Genomic DNA, 17,600 nt, shown 5'->3' with positions numbered 1-17,600 from the left:
AAAATGTGTAAGACGTGTTATGCAATGGTTTAAACAAGTTCCTCAAATATAATTTTATGGTTAAATGTATATTTTTTATGTTTTATTGAATACTGAAAAAATGTAATATTATTATATATATATACAATTTAAAATACTTACATAAAATAATATTTATGCGTTATTTACACAAATCAGCGTTTCTCAATCTTTTCAGCGCCGCGTAACACTATTTATATTTTTATACCCATTGATAGTTTACGTGAAAACAAAATTTAATGGCGCACTACTATTTAAAAAAAGGATTTTTTAATTTATAAATTATTTTATTATTGTAGTCGTAAATATGTCTAAAATGTAGAAAAAAATGACCCATGGTTGCAAAAACTAGACAATGTATCTCATAAAACTATCAATATGACATAATATTTTTATTCAGAAATTTTCATACGTTTAAAACTTTTGTTAAAACGTTTTTACGCAACGTTTACTTTTTTAGCGTATACAATTTGACTTTCTTTTTTACGTCTTCATTTTATGAAACATAAACTCTTTGTGTCAATTTAGATAAAGTGGATACAAAAATAAACGACAAAAGGTTGCAAGTCGATGTGCTTCGTTCGACTATCTTAGCAAAATAAAAATTTAGCATTATAAAAATATATCTGGGTAACTAGCACACTAGTTACAAAGAAATTGTCTAGATTGCTCATAATCTTTGTGTGGAAATTAGTTATGCTAGATATGTTAGAAGGGTAATGGATTCGTGTGTCCTGTATTGACTAAAAGAATAGAGCAGCTAATTATCTTTTCACCAAAATCCATCAACAGAATCAATTCCTACCGCTTGTATTAAAAGTTATTTGCAAATTTTTGTTGACTTTATTGCTTTTTGAACATTTAAAAAACATTAGGCATTCGAGGAAATATTCAACGAATGTAAATTAGTAGCAGTAAATTTAGGTATTTGGTCTAAATTTTCAGATCGAATACCTAAAGAAGAAGCAAAGAAATAATGAAAAATCAGCAACAGTACTAGCTGAATTACATCAATTTTTAATTTTATAGATTGTATTTTTAGTAATTTGACAACTGGATTTATTGAAGCAAAATAATTAAATAATACGTTCAGTTTCATGTGGTTATTCCTAAAAGAAAATCTTGAAAAAATTGTGTAGAATTTATCCCGAAAATATTTTTTAAAATATGTCATTTCAGTAAAATCATATCGGAATACATTTTCACCAGTAGATATATATTTTACCAGTAAAAATATAAATTATCTGGCAGATGCTAGTACAAATATATGATTTCAACTTTGCTTTATGTAGTATATATATATATATATATATATATATATATATATATATATATATATATATATATATATATATATATATATATATATATATATATATATATATATATATATATATATATATATATATATATATATATATATATATATATATATATACTTATATTTACATACTTATTATTATTTACATACATCCAATGTATAAATGTTACAGTGAATGTGTAATTTTTCAAAGTTATATTTTACTAGGAAAATTAAAATATATTTTCACCAGTAAATATATATTTCTACTAGCGAAAATATAATTTAAGGCGCTAATATTCTGCTCTAAGATGTCTATAAGCTTAATTTGACAGTTGCGAAACGTCCATTTGCTGTTCAAACCCAAACCTAGCCTAATGAAAGTTATTATTAGATCTAGTCCAAACTAAAAACTAAGCCAACTCCTCTCTCTCAGGTAAAAATAAGCCCATATTGCTCCATAATTTGTCTGCATTTATATATTACACTATGTTTTAAAAATATGATAGCTATCCTTACCGATATTACTATGGACTTCTAATATAAGAGGGCTGATCAAAATATATTCAAACCGAATTTTAGTCAATAGGAGAGTGCAAAAAAATGATCACTTCTCAGAAGGCAAAAATAAACGTCAAAAGCAATAAAATCGTGTCGGCGCCGTCGCAGTGGGAACGCTCGGTAACGAGCGTTCCCACTTCCTAAATAAATTAATAAAATAAATAAAAGCACAGTTAATGGATTAACATTTAAGTCCATGGTTATGTTATTGTACACTTTTTTTCAACATTTGTACAATACCACAAAATTATATAAATTATATATTCGCCATTTCAGTATCGAAGTGAACTTATTGTCATAATCTGGCATTGGCATACATAGCGAAATTTAAGAAGAGAATTAAAAAAATATGCTTCTGGCATTATAATTCATTAAATTAACCATTTTTCAAGGTCATGCGATTAATCAAGTCCCACAATTCATTGTGCATATATTGTAAATATATGTTTTAAAACTAAAAATATCCATGGCTTCTGTATTAATAATTATATTTATCTTCTGTATTAATCACTTAAATTTGTTTTAGAATCATTGAGGGTATAAAATTTTCGCTTTTGAAAAAACACAATGCACTTTCCTGAAACATTTTCCCAGCATGCCCCAAGATGATCTAGTGAGAGATGGTAAACACAAACCCAGCAAACAATGCTGAAAATGCTAATCACTGCTCATTAGGTTAATCAAATGAAAGTTAATTATGAAAAAAATATTTTTAGAAGACCGTGTGAATACTCTAAATTTGCATATCCTTAACTCAAACGGAAAGTAAAAACTTATTTATACAGTTTCTAAACCTTGTTTACATGGATTTAAATCTGCAGTTTTCAGCTGTGTATTTAAAATTCTAATCATAATGAATAGTTACTTCTTTGCAAAAGCAGTACCTGCGACTGAAGCTAATTTCTCTTTTTGACAATACCGATAACATACTTTGAGCACGTGACTAATGAAGAAAAGAGTGAACTGAGAGAAGAATGAACTCATTGAAATATAAATTGTTTTATAAGCGATTGAATAAATTATAATAATTATCCATCGGTTTTTACGCCACAATTTTTTGATTTGGTATGTTGGCAAGGGATATTAAAATATTATTTATTGTTTAATAAATTTTTAATCTTACTTAAAGAGTCTATGTTTTACAATAAAGCTACACACAGCAAGAATTTATTAGCGAGAGGTATTCTGCATTACATGCTTATATATGTATAGCAAGCGTGGGTGGAGCTGATCGCCAACGACTAAGACCTTGTTTGGTTACACAGCCTTGCAATTTTTCAATTCCACGAAGCCTACTCACACGGTCACATACATGCTAATCATTCTTACGTATGCCGAATCAAATAGTTACGCATCATGATAAAAAGATCATGTCTCATTTCATAATATTATATATGTTTAAAAGCATCTGTGTGCTTTAAATAATTGATGATCGAAAGATACAATCTGATATTTGTATGTATTGTATAACACCGGACTCTACCATTTTAGGTACGGACCAGTTTTCTTTCTCGAATAAAATGTTAGTGAGAGTTGCGAAGGCTTCCATAATACACAAGGAACTTGTTTATTGATAAAATTAAATTTTATTATGCTTAAATTTTCCCAGAATACTTTACAATGATAAAAGAGACGTGAAACAGCGTTAGTTTGAAACAATAATAATAATTCACTTACTTCGTCTGTGAGATCAGAGTAGTGCAACCTTTATATTTAAACAAATAACCTTAAACTTAATTTTGATTCAAAGCCAATAAACGTGACTGTGCAGCAGCTGCTGTGTCTAGAGCTTCACGCAGAACTTCAGCTGCGGCTCTTTCTTCCAAAATCCTATTTTGAAGTTCGCTCTCCCTCTGCAGTTGCTTCTCTAAATTAGGTTCATTTTTAATAGAACATATCTTAATTCGCTCTCCTTCGCCAACCTTAGCTAAAATTCCACAGAATAATGTAATAATATGACCTCATTCAAGAACAACGAAAAATACTTTCAATTAAAAATACCTGTAAGTTTTGCGATGTCGTCATAGGCTTTTCTCAAGTTGTCTTTTGTCACCTCCAATTGTCTGCGTTGGTGCTCTTCGACGCTCAGAGACATTTCTCTTTGACCTCTAGCAGCCACGACTTCGTTCTCTAGTCTCTTCAGTTCGCTCTCCATCCGTTGGTGATTTCTGCAAAATGGTTTCACTCGCATTGTACAACAATCACAAATACTTGAGAACATTTGACCAAAAACAACAATGGATCGGCGCTCTACAAACTTTTAAAATTGGAGCGCGAGAAAGTGTTTCTTTTCAATTAAGAATATAACATACAAGTAATTTACATTTCATTGTGATTTGATCAATATTATAAGCATCGTAGTTTTTTCTTTTTTTGAAGACATGCTTCCAGTAATTACAACAAAAAGGAAATAATTCAATACATTAACTTATTCACCACGTATCCTTCTGGATCAAAATATAGTAGATTAATCTTTATAATACATAATTTAAAAACCAGTCGTTCTTCTCTCTATAAAAAGCGGTGTAAATGATTTACTATTTTATTGATGTATTCTAATTTGCATATATCGAAGGAGAAAGTTGATACAAAAAAGACAATTCGAACTGTGTCGGAAAGAAAGGTTGTGAAGATGTTGTTTTCTAATTCTGCTCACGACATTATAATCAGTCGGCGAAGTTACCGTTGACTACATTTTCTTTCTAAGCATATTTTTTCCTATTATACCCACTCTTGTAAAGAATCCATGGTACGATTAAAGCGATCTAATTGGCGCTGTATATGAGTTCGAGAAGAATCGTGACCAGCTAGTCTCGCTCTTGCAGATGTCTCACGACGGCCAAGTTCCTCATTGCTGGAGACCAGCTCACGAAGACGGACCCGCATGCCCTCATTCTCTCCTTCCTGAAAAATAAGAATGCTTTAAAAAATAAACATTGCCATATTTTATGCATGAAGATGATACAACTGCATTCTTGATATTTGATAATATGCTATGAAAATTTGGTAATAGCTTCAAGACCTTCTATGATGAAAGGTATATGTGTGGCATATAACATTTTTCACTACAGTATCATTTTTATATCCTTTTGCATATTATTCATAAATCGTGATAACTGAAAAATCTATTTGTTTCGATAGATCCCCTGCTATATAAAATTAAATGTAGGACTACTTGTATATATGTATATATATAATATTTGATATACAATGATTTTGACTGATATACATTTAAAAAATGCTTGGTTACTCTTTAAGACCCTTCTTAAAACATAGGCACTCCGTTCCATTTCCCATAAGTATTAAAAAAGAAATGTCATCTGTTTCAAAAATATTACATAATGGCAATTATTGAATAAAATATATATATAAAAGTGTATAGTCATATTTTCAAAATATTATGTAATAGTAGTTCTACAATTGTATATGAAAAAATATTATATAACCGTAGTTCTAAAATGTTATATGAAAAAATATTTAAAAACCTAGATATATGTATTTAGAAAAGTCGCACTTGTGAGTTATTCTATTTATGTTTATTAAACAAAATATCAGTTTTGTATTGTATTTATAATATCACAAAAAAGTCGAATGTTTGCGAAGATGGAAAGGCTACAGTGTTAAATATAATTGGCAGTCAGATGATAGCACGAATCAGGCATGCAATACTGAGGTACTTACTGCAGTAGCTTCAAACGGCCGTTGCAGTTGTAAAATGCACTAAAAGAGAATAAAACTGTCTTTTGTTTTTTTAGTAATAAAATGACAAAAATTGTGACAGTTTTAAATTAACCAAACAATTATAAAATGCGAGAATTAAAATACATACTAATAGCTGTATCTTTGTTTGATAATCAACAGATTTTTTCGCTTCTAAATCTCGCTCCTGGACCAAACGGTTGACTGCCGCTGCGGCCCTTTCGGCGCCACGCTTCAATTCCTCATTTTCTGTTCTAGCTGCAATCAATTCTTGGTGCTGTCTGCCAATATCGAAGTTTCTGCGATCGTTGTCTAATTCGTTTCTCTATCAAATAAACGTCATAAATGCACGATGAATCATATATAATAGTAATCGATTAAATCTCATAAAAAAATCTCACTCGTTTAATTTGCAATTCAACCAACGCTTGTCGAATCCGCATTTCCAAGTCGGCAATGAAATCAGTTTCTTCCGTTTGCCGTGATTCATCAGTAGAATGTTGTGGAATTTTTCTTGTATGCTCTGGTGACATAACTATTAACTCGTCATCCATCTTTAGAATGCTGTAAACATAAATTATTCCCTCAATAATAAAAATTAAATATAAAAATAAAAAATATAATATATAATTAAATTTTGATTGACGTTTCAATGGTTTAAGGCGAACGGAATACAAAGCAGACTTTTCATAAAAAAACAACGGCATGAAACGTCTTTTAAATTATGTTTCAATTACCTTTATAAATATACTACAACTTTATTTATTGCTATTAATAATAATTTATGCGTTTTATATCAATATTCTATGAAGAAATATGAAAAGACACACTTAAATTCAAGATGGCGCTAATTTTTTCACGGCAAAATTTATACTATAAACGCATTGGCCATAACAAAAAATATATTGACTATAAATATATTTTTATTTTTAAATTTATTTTTGGGTTAAAGCGAGTGATTTTATTATTGCTATATTTTTTAGGTATTATAAATAATAAATTATTTTTAAATTAATAAGTGTTTATTAATAAATTGTATATAAATCAATAGTGATCAAACTGTGGATCGCGATTTTTAACCCTTTCACTGCGTTTGCGGATGTCATGACGAACAAGCCCCAGGCGCGGTTGACTTGCATAGCCGGCATCAATTTTTGAGCCTTATACCACGGTTTTTTCATATATTTTTAGGTTGAGAATTGCTTAAACGGAATATTAAAACCTTTATCTAACGACATCTCTTGAGGTTTGCTCGAAAATATAATAGATATATTAAAATTTAATATTTTTCAAATAATTATTGGCGTTTTCAATTCTTGCCACCACGGCACTACCATAGATTTATCATAGAACTATATAGAGCGCGCAAATCCCGTCTTTTGTATGGCTGACCGTTTTTTACAATTTGCCAAAACAGTAATAAGTAATAGTTAAAGTGACAATAGAAAATATAATAGATATATTAAAATTTAATATTTTTTAAATAATTATTGGCGTTTTCAATTCTTGCCACCACGGCACTACCATAGATTTATCATAGAACTATATAGAGCGCGCAAATCCCGTCTTTTGTATGGCTGACCGTTTTTTACAATTTGCCAAAACAGTAATAAGTAATAATTAAAGTGACAATAGATAATATAATCAATTATGTAATGCCATGCTGTAGAAATAAACACGCACCGGGTGATAGAGCCGTTATTATATGACGGGGATTAATCATACCGCTTAATTGATATAAATAAATCCGTTCAAAAATGCTGTTCGTAGAAAACATATTAAAGGGTTCGCAAGAATTTGGACTACACGCATTCTCTACTTCACAACTACTCTATTTCTAATAACTGCGTTATCTGTTTTGGCAAACACTTATTAAATATTATGATTTGTTTATATTTAATATGATAGTGTGTATAGAAATAAAAAAAAATCGTCTCACTACATTTTACTTACATATTTTTACTAAAATATATTTACCAAAGTTTCAATTATTTTATCTATACCTATAGACAACTCACATATATTCAGTAAAAGAATTTGGAAATATAAATTATATATGAAAAAATTATAATAAAGGAAATTTTATTTTCTCTATTTTTATAACAGATAATCAAAGTAATACGTGAGAATCCGCGGAGCACGGCGCTCATTATTTATTATTGGCGTAGACTGCATTTTACATTTGCATTATTAGATTGTGAAGAAAATTCACATTGTTTCCACAGCACACCGAAGCTGAAAATAATTTCACAAATTGAAAACTGCCATGTTTCATTTAGCTCGAAGGAAATTGCCGATGAATACTAAACACACAGGATAATCGAAGTTTGTTATTCGTTTGGTGGGTATAAATAGGAGCGCCGATATCTGGAAAGTCACTTCAACTTCAGCAGTCGCGGCAGCAAGTGATTCAAATATCATTCAACGAGAATGAATTCTAAAATATTGTCTGTGTTTTGCTTGTTGCTGGTCTGCTGCTTGCTAGCGTCAGCTGAACGCTTAAACCGAGCTTCAGCTAACGCCGTAGGAAGCTCAGGTAACGGTGGAATGCCACCGAGAAGACTCCTGCTGGCTCCGCATCCAATCGGACGCTACAATCCGAGATTATCAGATGGCTTTTTAGTGCAAGACGACGACGTTATCGAGCTTTCTAAGAAGCAATTCGATGAATACGGTCACATGAGGTTCGGCAAACGCGAAGATCAGTTCGACGACTACGGCCACTTGAGGTTTGGCAGAGCCGATTCCGAATAAACAACTATCAACATGCTGAACACCAAAACACCTGACAAGATGAGCCACTGTGTATATATAATATAATTAATTGATAATGTACATATCGCATGAAGAAAATCTCATCAACGGCTGGATGTTTTCTTAATAATAAAACATGATGAGCAAATATTCTATTTATTTTATCTAATACAAATCCCTCAAATATGAAAATATATATACATGAAAACATAACATAAAGAAGGTAAAACAAAAGTACAACTGACAAAGTCAGCAGCATCATGTTAACAGCATATCACACATTCACCCCATATAGAACTAATAATGAAACGTAATTATAGTATTTGTTAAATAATTTTATTCAGAATAACAAATACATCATTTATATTCTATGGTAAGTAAACATTATTATTACAAATATAAATTGTTAATTTTAAAACATATTCAACCGAAAATAAAATAAAGGCACTTTTCAGGGACAAAGTTTTTAGCTATTGCTTTTACAGCGAAAATAAATACATTCGGTATACATAAATAAATACATTTTGGGTTTATAAGATAACACTCCAATACTGATTTTTTAATTATTAATAATAACTACGTATTTGAACCGTTTCCTACGCCAAAACAGTATAATTGACTTGGTCCGAGATAAACGTATCAGCGTAAATAAAGAGAAAATAATCCTACACATCCATTACATACATTTAACACTGGGATCTCGTTTGCTAACAAATTTTACAATAATGACTTTATTACTTAAGATACGCGTTTGATTTTTCTCTAACATAAATAATAATCAAAAATATAAATATTAGTAAGTAAGCGCTTACAATTGAATTATAAATACAGATATATATTTTTTCCAAAGATTAGATTCAAAGATTAAACATGCAATTTTTAATTAAGACAAGATTTGTGTTTCATGCAAATTACTGCTGTGTAATCTAACGGATATATAACTTTCATACTAATACAAGACTAGCCTTTAATTCTTAATAATTTAATTACAATAATAATCTTATATATTACAGGTAATAAATATATATAGATGTATATATATATATATATATATATATATATATATATATATATATATATATATATATATATATATATATATATATATATATATATATATATATATATATATATATATATATATATATATATATATATATATATATATATATATATATATATATATATATATATATATATATATATATATATATATATATATATATATATATATATATATATATATATATATATATATATATATATATATATATATATATATATATATATATATATATATATATATATATATATATATATATATATATATATATATATATATATATATATATATATATATATATATATATATATATATATATATATATATATTTCATTTATATTACTCTGGCTTCGTTTATTGTTTATATTTTTTTAACATGAATGAATGTCATTTATGTGTAACAGTGGTAATATTTTCTCGTCTACTATACAGATATATTTATTATAACAACTATTATTATCAGCATGATAGACTAGGTAGGTTTTTTAATACATAAATACAGAACTGTTTCATAAATTATAAAATATACATGATATATTCTAAAATTTCGTTGAAATATAAAGGGGCGCAATTTTTTACATTTTTGCATGAAGCAAAAGGTTAAAAAAATGCATTAAAATCATATTAGATACAATTAAAATGGATGTGATAAATATACAATTATATCAAAAATTAAAATGCACCAAAGTACTAATGTTATTAATGTTTAAGAAAATAGCTAATATTATCTCGTTAAATATATCTTTGACCAAAAAAATATAAATATTATATTATAACATGCATATTTTACATTTGTATATAAATAGTTAAAATTTTGAAACTCAGCAAATGTTTTAAAAACGAATGACATAATAAATTATATTGTATTTAGAGGCATATTATAAAATTTTCTTAGGAATTGCAAATGGTTGAGCATTATTTCCAATAACAGCTCAAATTCTTAAGAATAATTTATGGCGTATCAGAGAATTACACAATATTTTTCGACGGCGTTTGTCCGAGCATGACTTTTGAGACAAAGTTTACGATAGCCGTTGCTGGTTGTTCAGGCTCCAGCTCGGTGAAAATGTGACATTCGTTGTCAGATGAGCTTCCAGTCTTCCTCGAAACGAAGCCAAATATTCGACTGTAAAAACAAAATAAAAACATATTAGAATCTGTAGTAATAAGAGTTACAGGTCTCAAAATGTTACAGAACTACAGCATTCTGAGGCACTGTGTCGTGGTTGCAATCGAATGCAGCTCTGAGCTTTTATACAATGAAGAAAATGTATAAATTTGTATTAATTCACATTCACTCGCTTATAAATTAATTGAAATTGTTAAAATTAACAAATACAAAGAAATGTCAAATTGCACTGATAAGTGTCGACCCGGATTACAAGTGCCTCGTAATATCATTGCCAAGTCTCCAACTGATCAAATTATGAGCATAAAGATAACAAACAATAACAATCTGTTTCCACCCCCAAATTTCCACTTTAGCCAGACGTTTCGAGAGTAGGAAAGAACATAACACCTTCCCTATCTTAAAAAGCGAATATAAGTGTGTACATAGCGTACGTCAGCCACTTCCATCAATATCCAAACTGCTACCGTACGGAGCTTTACCAAGCATATTATTTAACTATTTAACTTTTTTTAGATACATATAATTAAATGTGAATGTATATTTTAAATCTGCATATATACTAAAAATTTCAAAGGTTAATAATACATATTAAAAATTGTCTTACTTTGAATTAGATCCTTTGTTCATTGTTGCATAACTCCACTTTCTATTTTCAGGGTCCAAGCCACAGAACGATACCGAGATTGTTGGATAATGTCGACGGAAGAACAATCTTCGTGTGGAGTCTGTCAGGGTGATACCAGAAGCAGACACTTTGAAGTGTACCACAACTGCAGTAGGCATCGGTTTTTTATTCAATATAACATTAGTGGTACGAGCTACGGCTTCGGGTCCAGTCAAAGCTTCACATCCAGCTCCTCCCAAATATAACACGGAACACGCAGCTCCGGCAGCGAGGAGTTCGCGAGCTGCCACAGTAGGTCCAGGTGGCGCTAGGTCGTTATGAGGTAATTTTAACGTCACTGGTAATGCCAAAGGCGTCACCGAATGTTGATACACTAATGCCGATAACGAACTGAACACTGGCTCGTCCGGGCATCCCTTTAAGCGCACTCCTCTAGAGGTAGGTTCAATTAAAAAGTGTCTGACAGTATCAGCTAGAGGTATATTTGCACCATGCGATGGCGTGGCTTTAATGGCTAATCCAAATGCATTCGGAAATGAATTGGAATCTCTAATTATAAAAGCACCGACTTCTTGATTTTGGAGAAGTGATATAGCTGTAATAAAATCACGTGAAATTATTGATATGAAATTTAAAAAATATATATTTAAGTTGTATGATAACATACCTTCATCTCTGGATATTGCCGGCTTGTACCAAAATTTGGATGTGTCTCGTACAAATTTAACATTATCGGGTGAAACGTCGTGTAACGGCTCTAAAGTGCTTGTATTCGAAATTGGAGACGTTCGTATCATTGTAGTAACAGTTTGTGAATAGTCCTTACTGAAAATTGATATATTATAAATTAATTTGTATAATACAACCAATGACTGTTGAGTAAATCATCATCATTTGTAATAGGTAATATACTAACCGCTGAGTAACAGGACTGCGTAATGGCAGACGAGCTGGTGGAGTAGCAGGCGGATACGGGGTACAAGGTGCCGTGGGAAAAGCTGGAGTTGTTCCTCGTGATGGACTATAACCGTCTTCACCTTCAGGTCCTTCGACTTCACTAACAGACATGCTTCTCCATGATGAAAGGGACTCTTCACGTGTCTGAAAAAGAATGTATTTTTATTATGCTTATATATAACTTAGTATTTATATTATGCAGCAATCTTACCATAGTTCCATTACAAGAACGATCCGTGAATGACATAGCTGACTGATCTCGACCTATCGGTGAATCCAACATATCTAATCCACGCGTGTGAGGAGATACACTTCGGTCTCGTACTGTCGTTCGTTCCAGGGTCATGTACTTCCTAGACGATGTTCTAAATATTGCATTTAACATTACAAACTTTATTGTAAAAATGAGATGAAACAAAATGTAAAGCAATTTATTTAAAGGGTAAAATTATATTAAAAAACTATACCCCTTGAATTATTTTTAATTTTACTTATGAGTTAGCCATATTTTGACAAATACAGGATATAAAACAGTTGAGATTACAACCAGTGGTGTCATAGTGACAATCAAGATTACAAACCAATCAATGGGTTCTAATTGGTATATTTTTTTGAGTTTAATAAACTTTTTTTGGGACATGTCTGTAATTTGTCTGTTATTCAACAACTGGTCATATAGATACTCATCCGCTTTACCAAATGTAGAGAACGCATAAAAAATTGCATTTACTTATTGAGATATTCTTTCCTTGCAGAAGACACTAACCTGTTAGGTAAAGCTGGTTCATAATGAGAATTTTGTAAAGTGCGATTAGAGGTTTGAACGTGAAGTGGCAAACCAAAATCGTCGTCGTCGTCGGCAAACGCTGTCGTATCGCTTGTGTATCCATCAAATCTACGAAACAAAATAAATAATGACTAGATAATTATATATTATCTAATATAAATCTCAAAATAATTATTTCGGAAGAAATTAAAGTATTTAGGTTGGACCCTCATTATGAGAATACATGGTGTTTCTACATGTTACAATGACTTGCAAATAGGACTCTTACAAGTAAAATTAATCTTTATATGGAAATGAGTCTGTAGGGGTTTTTAGATTATCACTACTTATAATACAGTTTCTCTGAATCCTGACTGTTATTCACATAGAATGTTTTAAGGAATAATGAAATCCTTTAATTGTTTGATTACTACTTCTTCCATCACCTTTTCCATACTAGGCAACATGTTAATTAGTTGTTGTAAACCAAATATTTTTCATTTTTGCCCATTTTTCATTTTTGAAGTATAAAAATCCTCACATTTGTTCCAATTCAAATTTTAGTCTGAAATTAAAACGGTATTCATAATTTTATCAGAATTCCATTCTAAATTAAAATATTTATGAATTCCAGGAATGAATTTAGATCACTATTTGGAGATTTATAAGCTAAACATAATAATATGGGAATTTTTCCAATAACATCTTGCCTAGTCTGGAATTAGAATCGCATCCAATCATATTATAATCGTTAATACATAATTTATATTTTTCAATATCATTTGTGATGTGCTTCTGTTAATCCTAAAAATAACGGATATTCATTTTCAACAAGTAATTCTATCTTTTCTTTATGTGTTAGTTAATCATTATCCCGGTTTCAGATTCGTGTTTTCCATATGAAATTAATTTATTTAGTTGCTATATATTGTATTGTATTTTGTGCATATCTTTTATATATGGAACAATTTCAATCCATCGAATTGTATAACTTTTAAACATAAATTGAAGTTTTTGTTTTACATAAAACAATTTATACAATTATCTTTTTTATTGAATAAAAAAAGTAGAATATCACATCATATTAGCTGCCTGGTGGAAACTTTTACAGTGCTTTGAAGCAGAAGCTTCTCACCAAAACTAAAGTTATTCCGTTTAAACCATCTACAGGAAATATTTTCCTGGCTCTCTTTTGCGATAAGCAAGGAGAATTTTGATATCATTTCTTACCCAGTGAGAACACTGTTACTAGTACGACATACACAAATCTCTACAAGAATTGCCTTCGACCTACAATCTGAGTTTAGGTAGTGCAATTTTCAAAACTATAATTAGATGCAAAGCATGGATAATGTCAATAAAGGATAAACAGCATCTTAATATATTATATTTGAGAGAAAAGTAACAAAGATATAAATAATACGTATTGAGTCCCCGAAGAATGTTAACCGATTGCCTGAGAAAACCGAGCTCTAGCCAACCCAATTAGGTTGAGGGGTAGTTGTTTTAGATACTCCTCTTTCAGATCTGATTTGATGGTAGGATGAAGTTTAGGAACAAGATGTTGGATTCGGAAAAATATATACCTGTGACTAGCCGATGCCCGTGCGGGTGGTAAAGGTCGCTCCGTGGGCAATCTTGCTACATGTTGACGCGCAGCTTGCCGAGCTCTCAACCTTTGTTGTTGACGCTGCAGCCATGTCATGTTCTCGTCACCACGAATGAAGCTCGACTCAAAGCTATTATTGTGAGATATAGCATCGTCCACGCTGTAAAATAACAAAGGCAAATATTTACAATGAGCTCATACATTAATAAACATTTCTAGTTAAATATATATATTTGAAGGATTTTCCAGAGAACTGTTACATGTTACTCATCAGCTATCAAATACTATGAATTTGTATGTTTAAAATTAAAATAAATCAAAGATACTCTTACAAGACAGTTTCAGTTTTAGAACAATTAAAAATGTTTATCCATGAACTACGCTTAAACTAGTGACCTGATTATTATGTACGTAGGTAATTTGCCACACTATAATCCATTACTATATTTTAATGACCCATCCAATCTAGAATTAACGTCTGGAACTGACACGCCCAGGAAAATATATATATTATAGATTTGCTAAATCGTCGCATTTGGAATTACTGTCACGGCATTTTTTATGGTTTATCTGATACATGGATGAAGCCCGGAACTGACACGCCTCAGTCGTATATTATAATATTCTATTCATATAATATTATGCTAAGTAAGAGCTAATAAGAGAATAATATTATGACATTACATATATCAAAAGCATTAAAGAAAGTATTAGGACACATTTGGATATTTTCTTTCGCAAAAAAGTCTCGCTTTTTGAGCCAAAAAAATAAAATAAATTGTATGTCAAAGACCGTTAATTAAACAATCTTGATACAATGTGAGATTTTTTATTATTTATGTGCTTGTATGGATTTGTCTTTCAATGACTGGTCTAGTACTGGTATATTTTTTTTTTAAACGATATTTTTAATCAATGTATTAACCTAACATCTATATCTAGCATTTGCAACTGACTTCATGCGTTCCACAAAGATCTGTGTGTGTATTTGATTAATATCGAAGAAAAACAAATTCTTGAATATATGTTATACATAAATGTCCAGGTGTAATATAGATAATAAAATATAGAAATAGCAAAAACTCATTTGTTACACATTGTAGCGATTTCTATCAACGAATTCCAGATTTTCGCGGAAGCATTTTGCACTAAAGATTGCGCTCTGGCGTCATTCCAATTTACATAAAAGCATTTTTAGCAATAAACTCGACTCAAAACAAGATTTCAAAACGCCTTTCTTCACACCAAACCATGTCTTGATAAAACTAGATTACGCATATTAATATTTTTATTGCATAAGCAGATTATTTAACGAATGAGTAATCTTTCGTTTCAATTAATAACCCAACACATGATACATGTTTGCGGTTTTCGCGGTCGTTATCAACGAGTTTCTTCTTATTCAAGGTTTAACACTGAAACATTGAAATTCGTAATAAACCTTTGTGAGTCAGTTCATTTTTTTGGACTTGACGAATGTGTTGTGAGAGCATATGGAGACCTTGTGCAACTTATATGTTGACAATTTTACATGGAAAACGCCGTTTTTAAGGGCATTCGAGTAAATAATGATCGATATTCCATAACGATCAAGGTACACGCTCACGTTGTGTCATCTATGAAGGTCTTTAACTCTATCATTATAAATATGCCTACTCTTTGCATTGCTGCTCTTTAAAGTGACTAAGCCAAAGATGGTAATTTTCGCATTAACGCGATCGGTTGTTTTTTCTTCTTCTTCTTTTTTCGATTCTTTGTTGTGCGGAACGCGCCAGTGGGCGATCAGGATCGCGACCTCGCAACTTTATAAGGTCTCGCAGCGATTCTAAAACTCTTTTCGGAAAACTTTGAAAACGAGTCGTCTCGTATCAAAGCCTACGGTAAAGTTTTTTTGCCAGCGTAGAAAAAATCTACTGATTCAAACATCTGTATAAGACATGAGGAAGAAACACCTTCAGTAATTGATTTACTATAATATAAGAAATATTGCTGCATTCTCTATACATGTAATACAAAATAAGACAAACTTAGATACAAATATATCATAATGCTTAAAATCGAGTGAAAATATAATGCATTGTTGATTATTTATTAGAGCAGAATTATATCAAAGATTTTTAAGAAAAAAAAACAGTGTATCTCAAGCTACTTAACGATATATTGTTAAGGATATGTTATAGAGGTAAATAGTTCAATTATATTAATTAAGTTTACCTACTAAAACAAGACAACTATTGACGTACAAATTCGTTACAAAAATAGCAATAGTTAAATTTCAAGAACCCGCAAAATTCTTTAGCGATCCATCTATGGAATTCGATTATTCAGTTAACAGTCAAAACTTATTTTTACAAAACATCAATTGAAACAGTTATATTCTTTAAATAACATAATGAAAGCAGATTTAATTCACTTTGAATGTTTTGACAGAATATAAATTTAACAAAAAAATGTTGCTAAAACAACAACTAAAGTTTACGTTAGATTACTTTAGAATATAAATTGCTAAGATTATATTGAAGTAGACATTAATGTTACAGCAGAACCTTATAAGAAAATCATCACAAGAAAATAATAATAATAATGAAAAATCAGCACTGAAAATTATATAGAGTTCATAAAATACTAGAATTCGAATATAGTAAAAGAAAAAAATAAAGCATCTAAATTCTGTAAAGGCAATAATAAGTTTTAGAGCAGTTTATACTGCCACTTTTTAATTACCAATCTTATGCATATCATTAAGTGGTCAAACACTCATTCAAAACTACAAGAACTTAAAGAAAACACATAAATTGTATTTTCTTTATTCAAAAGTAGTTTTGAAAAAATGAAATAAGTAAATTAAAATTACTTAATAATGTCACTTTGTTACTAATATACGTATGTACACATGTTCTATTGAAATTTTACATCTTGACAACCGTAAGAAATACTAAAAAATATCTCCATTGTCACCGCTGACGTGTTTTAAGCAATGGTAAAAATCTACAATTTTAAAGTGTACTTAGTAAGTAAATTTATTATCATATAAAATAGTTTTAAAAAATCTGTATTCAAAGAATATATTTTATATTAATCGTTTCTATTAAATTATAAAAAAATTGCTAGATCAT

General features: G+C 30.0%; 3 protein-coding genes across 9 annotated transcripts in view; 1 reads left to right on the top strand and 2 right to left on the bottom strand.

Annotated features, from left to right (window-relative positions):
- Positions 1–2,973: 2,973 nt before the first annotated feature.
- LOC148236251 (uncharacterized) lies at positions 2,974–6,430 on the bottom strand. Its single transcript, XM_088184660.1, has 6 exons — positions 6,316–6,430; positions 5,980–6,142; positions 5,709–5,903; positions 4,611–4,783; positions 3,881–4,047; positions 2,974–3,806 (listed from the first exon to the last, which is right to left on the bottom strand). The coding sequence occupies exons 2-6, from the start codon at positions 6,130–6,132 to the stop codon at positions 3,613–3,615; spliced, it is 882 nt and encodes a 293-aa protein (XP_088040786.1). The 5' UTR covers positions 6,133–6,142; positions 6,316–6,430; the 3' UTR covers positions 2,974–3,612.
- Positions 6,431–7,945: 1,515 nt separating this feature from the next.
- On the top strand, positions 7,946–8,480 carry Dsk (Drosulfakinin). Its single transcript, XM_088184272.1, has one exon. The coding sequence runs from the start codon at positions 8,009–8,011 to the stop codon at positions 8,330–8,332; it is 324 nt and encodes a 107-aa protein (XP_088040398.1). The 5' UTR covers positions 7,946–8,008; the 3' UTR covers positions 8,333–8,480.
- Positions 8,481–9,748: 1,268 nt separating this feature from the next.
- The window catches only part of by (focal adhesion protein tensin), a 209,996-nt gene continuing 202,144 nt past the window's right edge, over positions 9,749–17,600 (bottom strand). For 5 of the 7 annotated variants that reach the window (XM_088184383.1, XM_088184382.1, XM_088184388.1 and 2 more), the window contains 7 exons: positions 14,462–14,644; positions 12,876–13,004; positions 12,321–12,474; positions 12,069–12,253; positions 11,820–11,977; positions 11,132–11,747; positions 10,221–10,521 (listed from right to left, as the gene is read on the bottom strand). In XM_088184383.1, coding sequence (XP_088040509.1) covers positions 10,365–10,521; positions 11,132–11,747; positions 11,820–11,977; positions 12,069–12,253; positions 12,321–12,474; positions 12,876–13,004; positions 14,462–14,644 — 1,582 coding nt within the window. In that variant the 3' untranslated portion in view covers positions 10,221–10,364. Of the gene's footprint in view, positions 10,522–11,131; positions 11,748–11,819; positions 11,978–12,068; positions 12,254–12,320; positions 12,475–12,875; positions 13,005–14,461; positions 14,645–17,600 lie in introns of all 7 variants that reach the window. The other 2 variants (XM_088184387.1, XM_088184384.1) reach the window with 2 other exon arrangements.

This window comes from Plectrocnemia conspersa, unplaced genomic scaffold (genome assembly GCF_051122295.1).
Source record: "Plectrocnemia conspersa isolate PC_06_02 unplaced genomic scaffold, ASM5112229v1 ptg000004l, whole genome shotgun sequence".
Lineage (NCBI taxonomy): Eukaryota > Metazoa > Arthropoda > Insecta > Trichoptera > Polycentropodidae > Plectrocnemia > Plectrocnemia conspersa.
Note: the sequence above shows the minus strand (reverse complement) of the source record. Positions and strands in the feature narration are given on the sequence as shown.